Source organism: Rhipicephalus microplus, unplaced genomic scaffold, assembly GCF_043290135.1.
Source record: "Rhipicephalus microplus isolate Deutch F79 unplaced genomic scaffold, USDA_Rmic scaffold_12, whole genome shotgun sequence".
NCBI classification, from domain to species: domain Eukaryota; kingdom Metazoa; phylum Arthropoda; class Arachnida; order Ixodida; family Ixodidae; genus Rhipicephalus; species Rhipicephalus microplus.
Window position 1 is genome coordinate 31,112,900 of NW_027464585.1, and position 12,414 is coordinate 31,125,313.

At 48.9% G+C, this 12,414-nt stretch overlaps 1 protein-coding gene across 5 annotated transcripts in view; it reads left to right on the forward strand.

Moving 5' to 3' along the window:
- The window catches only part of LOC119166718 (ATP-binding cassette sub-family C member 3), a 308,522-nt gene that overhangs the window by 175,988 nt on the left and 120,120 nt on the right, over nucleotides 1–12,414 (forward strand). For 4 of the 5 annotated variants that reach the window (XM_075882443.1, XM_075882441.1, XM_075882440.1 and 1 more), the window contains one exon: nucleotides 379–572. The exons of the other annotated variant lie outside the window; for it this stretch is intronic. In XM_075882443.1, the coding sequence (XP_075738558.1) occupies nucleotides 379–572 (194 nt within the window). The remainder of the gene's footprint in view (nucleotides 1–378; nucleotides 573–12,414) is intronic. 5 annotated transcript variants of the gene reach the window in all.

The window sequence follows — 12,414 nt, forward strand, 5'->3', positions numbered from 1 at the left end:
AAAGCGAACTCGGTGGATAGTGGTAGTGTGTCAAGGTGAAAAAGTACATTTTATTAACAAAGCAGGTGATGCATGCGTTGCGAAACCCTCGGTCACGTTCCTTCCGGTGAGTTATCTTTCTTAGAAGCACGCCATTAGGATAACCTTTCTCTGCTTACCTAACCATTTCATCAACCTGTGTTCATCCAACTGCTTATATATGTCTATTGCAATAAATTCTCTGATAGCTCGTTCTCTGTGAGGAATTTATTCGCGCACCAAAAATAACTCGCAAACTCGCCCAGCAGTCGGTGCCTCTCAAAGGGCAGGCACGTATGAGCAGCAGTTAGCACTTTTACCCACCATTCCATCCCGCAAACGATTTGTGCTCGACCACAGGCAATCCATTAGTGATCAAGGACGCCAGCTTTGCCTGGGAGAAACACGCTCAGCCCACGCTGGACGACCTCAACATCAGCGTCCCCACGGGCGCCCTGGCGGCCGTCGTCGGTTCGGTAGGTTCCGGCAAGTCGTCCATGCTGTCAGCTTTCCTCGGCGACATGGTGAAACTCAAGGGCACGGTGAACATCAACGTAAGTGAATGGGAAGAAACTTAGTGTGTCCCCTCTTGTTTACGTCCCCAGTTTCTGTGGCGTCATGTATGCAGCAGCTTGCCCATGACTCGGTAGGCCGCGTGCACATGAATGATATAGCGCACACTAAGAAACGGACGGAGTGAGCAACACTGCACAAAGCTTGTTTCAAACAGCAGTGGGAAACGCACACAAACTGCGTCAGCCGAATGCACATGTTTTTAATTATTCTCACTGGTTGCAAGCAATGATGGGTTCGGTTTCCTTTTGTGTCAAGTAGGACGTAATCGATTGGCAGGTAATTTTGTGGTGTACTGACCGTCTATGCGTAGTTACATCTTGTGTCTGTTTACATCGCTTCCAAGTGTTGTTTCTTGATGTAAACGTGAAACTTGAAACATACCTACTGGTCTTTTAAGCTAGCCTACTTAAAGAAGTAGATGTTCAGAAGTAGGACCTGACGTTAGTGGATAAGCCTGAGGCCTGGCTACAAAACGCACTTTGACACAGGGTAAAGTAGGCGCATGTGTCTGATCAGCCGTATCGTATGTTTTTTGTCATTTCACCACGTTCTCCAATTCACGACATGCGCCACCCTTAAGGTGGATACTCAAGATCAGCACTGTGCGTGGTGTGCTCGATAGCTGCTTCGGCTTCGCCGAAGGTGATAAACTATTTAGTATACTCAGAGTAAGTCTACATGCATATACAACAGGCAACCTTTTAACAGCAAACGTGAGCAACGTGACATATTCTGGGGAAGGGTCTGATAAAAAGAAGGTACAATGATAAAATGGCTAACCCTTATTTAAAAGCGCGAACTCTTTGCCATGCAACGCCACCGAAGGTTGGCTCACGCATCCATCGCCATGTTTTCTAATAAAATACGCTTCAGCTATTTCACGAGTTAGTTTGTCCATGTGGCGTACCAGCACACTCACGCCCGGAAATCGAGGCTGATAACCGCAGCTTTTGCAGTGTAAAACGAGGTTTGAACTAATTCCTTTGCCGGGCGTGAGTGTGATGGTACGCCACATGGACAAATTAACTCGTGAAACAGCTGAAGCGTATTTTATTAGAAAACATGGTGACGGATGCGTGAGCCAACCTTCGCTGGCCTTGCATGACAGAGTTCACGCTTTTAGATAAGGGTTAGCCATTTTATCATTGTACCTTCTTTTTATCAGACCCTTCCCCAGAATATGTCACGTTGCTCACGTTTGCTGTTAAAAGGTTGCCTGTTGTATATAATCATGTGTGCTGCGAATAATAAAAATATACACGCATCTTTTACTTTGTTTTACACGTTCATCTGCCGCCGTGAATGACAAGGGTACGCATATATTACACTGAGTTACGTATCGGCAGCAGTGCAAATGAGGCCAGCGTAAGAAAAATTAAAGCTCTACTGCTATAAATGTGCATTTTCTACCGCAACAGCGCTAAAGAGCTTGTTTCGCAGTAATTCCGGCGTCAATTGTTGGCGAAAAACTATCTTGTACGTGACCGAGAAATCAATAAAGATGGTTTGGATGGCAGGCGTGTGTTATACCTTATAGCCACACGCCTGCTTGAAAATGCAGTGAAAGTAACCTTAATGCTTTACAAATACAGCATCCTGTGTACATGATTCACAATGCAACATGAAATGTCGCAGTAATATTGCGTGGTACAAGCATGCATTGCAGTTGGGGGTCAAACGTGTATTTATCATAACATCATGGTTTAATGCGGGCCACCAACTACAATAGGCACACACGTTACTGCACCTTTTGCCTAAGGCCTTGTAGTTGGGGCATAGCAAGCTCAAAAAAAAAACATTCCCCGCGCACCATGTCCAGTGGCATAAAACGTGCTACCCCTTACACAAGAATGGAGCCGCATACGAAAGCTTCTCTGACGCAAGCCACTATGAACTCAGTACGCACTAGGGGCAGGATATCGCTATCCCGTTCAGCTCTCAAAGGCGTGGCCTAAGGGTTCTCTTTTTTTTGCATACGGCTTTTTTCCTACTTACCTTGCGTACACTTACCGCATGCCTAAAGCCTTGGGGACTCAAGGGTAGTCCATAACATTAAAGAAATATGTAAAAGGAAAACGTATAGGTATATCCAGTAGACAACTTTCTTTTAGCCTCCCATCACGTAGTGATGTGAAGGTCACTCGAAGCATACACCGATATTGGATCTGCACTACACCCCCTCAGACGATACAAAAGCAGACATAGCTGGCAGCGTCACCAAATAGAATCGCCACGTGCGCTGTGTTGCACAGACAGCCTCCGGTGCGGTGAGAGCCCTTGCTAGGTGGCGACAACGCCTCCACCTATTGAGGGCGCAGTGAGACGGGGTGAGAGATGTAAGGTGCGTTTGTAGATTATCTCACGGCTCTGTGTCTAGCTGTTCATTAACTTTTCAAACATATCTTATTGCGAAGAAGGAAATATGCTATGTCCCGCATCGCTCAATATATATTGGATTGCCTGAAAATGGCACGCTTGAGCGCGTGAAGGAAATGGCCGCTTCGCCAATATCCAATGCATGATTTTACTTGTGACATACAGCAACACCACGTAACGGTTGTGGCGTACAGAAACGTATCATCTGGTTCGGCAGGAAAAGGCAGATTCGTATCACCAGCAATATTCGCCTCTGCAGAGTTCCAGAAACTCGTTTGTAAGGTTGGTTTCTATTTAACAAATCTGAGAACTTGTTGAGATGATGCATAGTTAACGAAAAATGTTTCGAGCGCAAAAGCAGGGCATTCTTAAGAACGAGATAGGTAGTACAGGTGCCACTTTTACCTAGCTTTATTTGAGGCTTAGCCAGCAAATATATGCAAAAAAAACACATATGTCCTCGTTTTATTTACGGTGCTCGAAAATCGCCCTCATGACCTCATCTTCGGCATGTACTTCCTATTGACGCATTCTGCCCTGATCGATTGTGCCGCCGGTACTCTCTGCCTAGAACTTCCTGTTCTTTCGGATTCTCACCATGAACTCCCGAGCAGCCTTTGAACCATTGACTACTTCTGGTTACAATTTAAAGCTTTCATTATCGTTGAATTCACAACACCTTCCCCCCGTGCTCGACGCCGATTATTGATATTCTCGTCGCACGTGACATCACTGTCCCACTCTCAGACATAACCATGGCCTCTAACCAAACTTATTCACCTATTATAAATTTTGGTTTAATAAAGCAAGTACTACATCAAGGAGTACTACCTCAGGAGGCTCTGCAGGCTGCTGCAGACAAGGTGGTGATTTGTTAGGGTATCATGAATCTGACCTGTCCACCCACTAAATCCAAACTGCTCCTCCTCCCTACCCATCGGGGCTCTGAAAAGCACACCTCTGGTATACAAATAACATTCAACAATACACCCGTCTCTAAAGTTGATAGCCTCAGCGTGCTTGGAATACACATTCAACAAATTCGACTACACACACACACACACACACACACACACACACACGCACACGCACACGCACACACGCACACGCGCACACGCACACGCACACACCATTCACTCACTTCAGACACCTGTGGACCACACTCTACTCCTTATAGGCAAGATGTCTAAGAAACATTGCGGGCTACGAGAGGCAGAGCTCCTCCGCCTAATTCAAGCCTTCGTCCTCAATAAAGTGACTCTTTCTCTTCCTTAACTGCCCCTTCCGAGAAGGGAAGAAAATGACGTAGACACCCTGTTGCGCAAAATCTACCGATTCGCTCTTGGAGTCCCTATTCGAACGTCCGCCATACGGCGCCTAGAGACAGGCACACTCAACACCTTAACTGAACTTATTGAAGCACATTTCACGATATGCCAGTCTATCCAACACAAAGACCGGAAAATGCATACTCGATACCTTCAGTATCAGGCCAACTCCAGTCACTAACACCAAACACACTAATCCAAGCCTGAAGTACACATGAATCTAAACATTCCTTCGCTCCCTAAGAACAGGCACTCTGTGCACCACGAGCAGCGTCGATTACAGCGTGCAAACATTCTTGAAAAACGATTTTCTACTTCTAAAGATGTGCTCTACGTAGATGCCGAATACCGTACCCGTCCTTTTCTCGCCCTCTCAGTTGTGAATTCTCAAGGCCAGATAGCTACTGCTGCTTTTATTTCTGCTTCCTCTTCTGAGCAGGCGAAGGAAGCAGCCATTGCTCTTGCCCTAGCTGTTGCAAATTATTCACCTAATATTTGCAATTCAAAACCTGCCATGTAAAATTTTGGAGTGGGTAGGGGGTCCGAAACAACCCTCTCTCTCTTCCTAGCCCATCCCCCGCAACAATACACTGCTTTAATATGAACTACCGCGCACGCGGACCTTGCCGTAACGTGGGGGCTCACGCCAGCGCCCGAGGATTTACGTTCCGGGCGCAGGTGCTGGAAGAGCCAAGCTTCGTTTCTACAACGGCACCGTTTGCTGCGCGGGATCGCCTCCTAAGATTTCACGACATCCGTAATCGCTACTCCCTCGGCAGTTTAACCTTACCGCCACTAATGTCAAAATCCCCGCGAAGGTACAAAGTACAGGGGCGACAGCTGCTGACTCGAACGTTTCTCTGCCCCTACATTCTTCACCTCATGTACGCTTCCCTTTACCCGTCCTCCTCCTGTAAATATTGCTCCGCACGGAAAGCACATCTTAATCATATCACGTGGGGATGCCCTAAGCACCCCCTTCAACCGTCCTTCCGAAAAGTAGTTAGTAATGAGGAGCAGTGGGAGGCTGTCTTGCGCAGCTTGAAACTTGACGTCCAGGAGGTCATCCTGGCTTGCGCAGAAAGGGTTGTGGAGGACTACCGAGCGTAGCAACCTCTCATCTCTATACCATCACCCCTTTCCCTAACGAAGAAAAATGTTTTTACCTACCTACCCTATTTACTTTCCTTTTACGTGGCCACAGGTTCGATCGAATAAACAGTTTATTCTTCAAAGTACCGTCTGCTCCCTTTGTCGACGTCCCGACCCCGTGATATCTGGTAGAGGTGCTTACCGGCCCATGTAGCGAATGCCCCCTTCCAGCCATGAGCCAAGCTTACACAATGAAGAGGCCATTGAAGCCAACCTGAATAAGTGAGCTAGCCGCAGACAGCGAGGGCTACATTCAGAGTATGGGCCTCTATGCGATAACATTCGCTAGCCCAAGGCCACCCATCACCACTACAGCGACCACTATGCTAACGCCCGACATTAAGATTGTGCCAACACCCGCCACGATCTTAATGCAGCAGCCAAGAGCCACCGACCTTCCAGGGATCATGTAAAAAAGCGGAGACCTGGCTAAAGACGCATGACTCAGTGGCCGCCTTGAACCACTGGGACTCGGAAGAAAAGCTGCGTCAAGTTTAATTTTACCTGGAAGACACGGCAATGGCCTGCATCGAGAACCACAAGTTGTCACTTGAAACCTGCAACCTCTTCCGCGGCGCATTCCTTGAAACGTTCACGAGCGTCGCCCGAAAAGAGAGGGCCGTTTCTTTGCTGGGAAGACGGGTCCAACATCTGAACGAAAGCGTTACAATCTTTTCAGAAGAGATGATTCGTCTTTTCCAGTCCACTGACCCTCACATGACCGAAGAGAAGGTCTGCTTGCTTATGCGAGGGGTAAAGCATGACATTTTCAATAGGTTGGTGCGGAAACCACGCAAAACAGGCCAAGAGTTTGTGTCGGTGGCTACGAAAATTGAGAAAACGCTCGAAATGCGTATCCGTCAGTAAGATCACCGATTTTCGAAAGGCAGTGCAGCTGTTCACGCCCTCAGCTCCAACGACATATGTGAAACGATTCGACAGATCGTGCGGGAGAAACTGCGGAAACTGCTGCCTTCATCGCAGCCCCAAGTAGACTCAATTGCCGACATTGCCCGCGAAGAAGTTCGGCAATCATTTGGAGTTGGCGAAAGATCAAAGCGTCAGCCGCACGCGATGAGCTACGCTGCTGCAGGCTGCCGCGACGTCCTGTCTCCACGCCCACACCAAGATGCCACTCCGCCGAGTTTTCGTCGCCAGACGCCGCTGCCGCCACCGCCACCTACGTCCCATCGTTCTCCTCTCGGCCAACGCTACATCTCAAGGAAAATAGATTTGGGTGCACCCCTGACAATCACCCACTATGCTACCACTGCAGGGAGGCTGGCAACATCTACCGCAGCTGCCAGTAGTGACAGATGCGACACCGGGGATTTGCCGTCAACGTGCCGCGTCCGCAGCTGGGTGAAAGGCCTCGCGACATTACAGATTACATCACCGGAAAACAGTAGCAAGAACGACGACCATACCGTTCCGTCGCCCAGCAGCTACATCTCGCCGCACCGACGGCAGTACACTGGCCCAATCCGTGGCCGCTCGCCTAGCCCGCATCTTGCGGAAAACTGAGGGCAATAACCGATAGAGGGGTGGTTGCGGTACGACGAACTACTGAAGATCCTCCGCCACCAACCACAACGTCACGACGAAATATTAAAACATGACGGTATCCCAACCAACCCCCAACTTCGAAACCTCGAGTAACGAAGACTACCTAATGACGTAACACGGAAGCAGTGGAACAAGCCAATGTAGCCGTGACCCGATGCCACGGCCTAACTGCAACGGAAGGTGACGACCTAGCAACCTTGACGTTCTTATTGACGGCCACAATGAGACTGCTCTCGTCGACACCGGAGCCGACTATTCCGTTATCAGCGGAGCGTTCGCCGCGAAGCTGAAGAAAGTGAAGGCTGCGTGGGAAGGCACTGAGATCTGAAAAGCTGGAGGTCACTTAGTAACGCCGGCAGGAATCTGCTCAGCGAGAGTCGCCATCAACAACCGAATATACCCTGCAAGCTTTGTAGTCCTACAACGTTGCTCCAGAGACATCATTCTTGGTTCGGACTTCTTAGCCCATCACGGGGCAGTCATCAAACTCAGATCAAAGTTGGTAACGCTATCATCCGCAAAAGCTCTGCTGCCGCACGCGCCATCAGGAAAGCACGCTTTAAAGGTGCTGCAAGAACAAGTCACCATTGCCCCTCGCTCTAGCGTTAGCATTTCTGTCGTCACACAAATATCAACAAATATGGAAGGCGTCGTTAAAGGCCACCAGTAACAGTTGATGAACAACAACTGTGAGATTTGTGGTACTGAGGAATACTCGAGCTGCGAGGAGGAAAATCTATAATGATGCTTCTCGAACTTCAGCAACGAATACAAGCACGTGAGCAAAGGCACCACAGTTACCTACATCGAAGACATAGTGGAAGCGATCAACGCTTTCGCCCTCGCCGAGTCTACCGAAGCTCCTACGACGAACCAAGCTTGTCAACTAGCTTTCGACGTTAACACAAGCCTTCGGACGCATAGGCAAGAACATCTCATAACTGTGCTCTGACAATTAAAGGAGGGTTTTTCGTCTCCGTCAAAAATTTGACCGACCCCGTCGTCACACCGTAACATCATCACACCATAACAGAAGAGAAGCATCACACCGTAACAGAAGAGAGTGCCAGGCCACTCTGTCAGAGCCCGTACAGGGAGTCGACGCGAGATCGTTACGCTATAAAGAAGCAAGTTGGTAAAATGCTATGCGACGAAATCACCCAGCCTTCGAATAGTCCATGGGCGTCACCCGTTGAGTTTTAAAGGACTCAACCCTACGCTTCTGCGTCGACTATCGCCGCCTGAACAGGACCACGAAGAAGGAAGTGGATTCTCTCCAATGGATAGACGACGCCCTATATCTACTTCACAATAAGAGGTACTTTTTGGACGGACCTCGAGACCGGCTATTGGCGAATTGGAGTCAACGAGAGAGATCAAGAAAAACTGCCTTTATTAATAACACCAAATGGCTTGTTCCACTTCAAGGTACTGACTTTTGGTCTTTGCTCGGTACCCGCGACTTTACAACATGTTATGGATTCAGTACTGGCCGGCTTGAGTGGCAGACCTACCTTGTATAGCTGGACGATGTCGTGGTGTTTTCCTCAAGCTTCGACGAACACTTACGGTGCCTTCAAGCTTTACTGCAAGCAATCACGAACTCCAGACTCACCATAAAGACCTAAAAGTGCCGCTTACGCAGCTCTTGTTCCTAAGCCACGTCATCAGAAGGTCTGGTGTTAGCCCTAAACCACACAAAAAAAAACAGCTTGCATCGCCACCTTCCAGCCACCTACTGACAAGAAGGCCGGGAGTCGTTTTCTTGGCCTGTGCGCCTATTACAGGGGTTCTTCAAAAACTTCGCTCGCATTGCAGAGCCACTCACTAAGCTTAACAAGATTAACATGGAGTTTAGGTGGGAAACGCTGCAAAAGAAAGCATTCAAGGAACGGAAATGACGCGTGCAGACACCTCCGCTACCTGGGCATTTCGACGAATTCGCCGAGACAGAAATACAGTGACGCAATCAGTGTAGGACTTGGCACCGTTATTGTGCAGGAAACTAACGGAGCTCCACCGCGGTGGTCTAGTGGCTAAGGTACTCGGCTGCTGACCCACAGGTTGCGGGATCGAATGCCAGCCGCGGCGGCTGCATTTTCGATGGAGGCGGAAATGTTGTAGGCCCGTGTGCTCAGATTTTGGTGCAGGTTAAGGAACCCCAGGTGGTCGAAATTACCAGAGCCCTTCAATACGGCGTTTCTCATATTCATAGAGTGGTTTTGGGACGTTAAACCCCACAAATCAATCAATGAAATCAGGGAACTAACGGACTGGAAAGAGCCATCAGTTATGCTAGCCGGTCGCTATCAAAGGCAGAGACCAACTCATTGCAACTGCAATGAGTTGCGAGAAATTCAATTGCAAGGAATGCCTTGCAATCATTTGGGCTACATCGAAGTTCCACCCATATCTTTATAGCAAGCCCTTAAAACTTGTGAGCGACCACCACATCTTGTGATGGCTAGCGAACTTAAAAGACCCTTCAGGTCGCCTCGCATGGTGGAGCTTAATACTTCGGGAATTCGACGTTACCATCGTTTACAAGTCTACAGAAAAACTCTGACGCTGACTGCCTGTCTCATGCCCCCGTCGAAGGACGACCCCGATGATCACTGCTCTTTTGGAACCATAAGTGCCGACGACTTCGCCGAGCAACAGCGAGCTGAGCCGGAACTCGGGAGCCTTGTAGAATTCCTCGAGGGCACGGCCACCGTTGTTGCAAAAGTATTCAAACGAGGAGTCGAGTCGCTTTCTTGCGACACGGCATTCTCCCGAAGCAAAGCTTTTCGCCACTTCGGGCCAACTACCTCGCCATAGTACCTTCAGCGTTCTGTCGAAATGTTTAGAATGTTCTACACGACGACCCAACGGCTGGACACCTCAGTGTTTCCCGTACGCTCGCAAGAATACAGAAGTACTGCTGGCCACGTCTTTCCGCCAACGTCACTCGTTTTGTGAAGACATGATGGGACTGCCAACGACGAAAGGCACCACCGACCAGGCAAGCCGGACTTCTCTAGCACATTGAGCCACCTTCCCGGCCGTTCCAGCGAATCGGCATAGACTTGCTGGTGCCGTTCCCGACGTTGAATACCGGGAACAAATTGATCGTGGTAGCCACATACTACCTTACGTGTTACGCCTAGACAAGGACCCTGCCCAGAGGCAGTGCCACATAGGTAGGAAAGTTCTTCGTCGAGAACATCGTCCTGCGTCATGAAGCTCCAAGAGTCCTCATTACTGACAGAAGTATGACGTTTACGGCGGACCTAACTCGGGCTATTCCTGGGTACAGCGAGACAAGTCACCGCTGAACCACCGCCTGTCATCCACAGACCAATGGCCTCAGCGAGCGCCTTAATTAGACCATCTGGGTATGCTGGCCGTGTAAGTCGATGTCGAGCACAAGACGTAGGATACAATTCTTCCGTACATGACCTTCGCGTACAATACGGCCGTCCAGGAAACGACGCAGATGACACCGTACAACTTGGTCTATAGAAGCAGCCCACCAACGACGCTCGACGCTGTGCTTCCAAACGTCGCTGACGAAGAGAACATCGATGTCACCGCAAACCTTGAGTGCACTGAAAAATCTTGCAAACTCGCCCGCCTGCGCATCAAAAATCGGCAGGCAACCGACCGCCGTCATTACAACCTTCGACGAAGTTTCGTCGAATATCAGCCTGTTGACCTTGTTTAGGTGCGTAAGCCGATACGCTGACGCGGACTCGGTGAAAAACTTATGCATTGCTATTTCGGACCGTATAGGATAGTTTGACGTCCCGGTACACTCGTCTACGACGTTGTTACCGACGGTATTACTAATTTTAAACGGTGCCGACCACGGTCTGAAGTCGTCCATGCCATGCACCTCAAGCCATTTCGTGCGGGAACCTGAGCATTGAATTTAGTTGTTATTGCTGTGATTTATTGCTTGTACTCATTGTTCAATTTCTTCTTTATTATCGTACTTTCGTATTTTGTTAAAGCATCAGGATGATGCCTTTTTTTCTTCTGACCTGTGGCAGTGGTCCAGAGGCTAAGGTGCTCGGCTGCTGACCTGCAGATCGCGGGATCGTGGCTGCGGCGGCTTCATTTCCGATGAAGGCGGAAATGTTGTAGGCCCCTGTGCTTAGATTCGGGAGCACGTTTAAGAACCCCAGCTGGTCGAGTTTTTCGGAGCCCTCTACTACGGTGTCTGTCATAATCATATGGTTGTTTTGGGACGTTAAACCCCACATAACAATCAACGATGCCCTTTTCAGAGGGGGGAATGCCACATTCACTACTCAAGTTTTGTTAACGCACCGTTTCACTGTCAGTGATTCTCAGCGCAAACCACGCCTACACAGTTGGAGAAGCCTCGGTACTGCAGTACTACATAATTTCTTTATATATTACACCCACTTCCTGAACATTTCAGATTTGTCTGGAAGCTACGTGGCCGCCAGCGATAACGCCAGAATATTTGATGGCACGCGTAAAATGCCGACGCGCCGCGCCGCTTGTCAGTTGATCAACGGCTGACTGTCTGTTCGACGCTTTCAGTGCCAGTGGCTCGCCAGTGCCCATCAAACTTGGCCGAAGGGACCCAAGTATCTGATGCTAGGCCAGACGTAAACCTCGAGACCTAGGCTCAGTGTTCTTAGGACTCTAATAGACTGAAGCACTAGAAGGGTACCGGAAACAGCCTGCACGCAGGATCCTGGGAATATACTCTTTTCTCTCTCTCTCTCGCTCTAATCTTACTTTCCTTTTACGTGGCCACAAGTGCGACCGAGTGAACAGTTTATTTTTCAAAGTACTGTCTGCTCTCTTTGTCGACGTCATGACCCCGTGACAATTTATCTTATTAAGCCAAAGCAGCTACAAAGTGAGCAGGTTGTAGGTTTGCCTTAAAGACGCGTTGTGGGCACTTCGCTACAGTATTCTCAAAATGGTCAATATTACGCGCACAAGCATTCCTTTCTTTGCGGCATGGTTGACGCATGAACCTAGAACCAGCTAGCAATAGAGAAAGCGATGCACTTAAGGCCCGAGATTGCTATGGCAGCATTGTTCTGTTGAAGACGTGGCTGACGTGTCCTTCAAGTGCTCAGACACGCACGTCGAACCCATGAAATAATCACGGTTGTACTTCATGAAAACGTTAGAGCTCTTTTAAAAGTATGAACAAGTACAGTTTCAGCCAGTTTTCTATCCACCGCTCATGAAATGCATGCTAGCGTCTGTTTAGAACACTGCGTTGACCGAATCTTTTTTTTTTCGTCGTAGCACCTGTGCTCCGCTTGTAGAGGCGGGCTTGAGTATTTCAGTGCTCTATATATGCATTAGGCACATTGCTTATAAAATGGCCCCGCCGCGGTGGTCTAGTTGCTAAGGTACTCGGCTG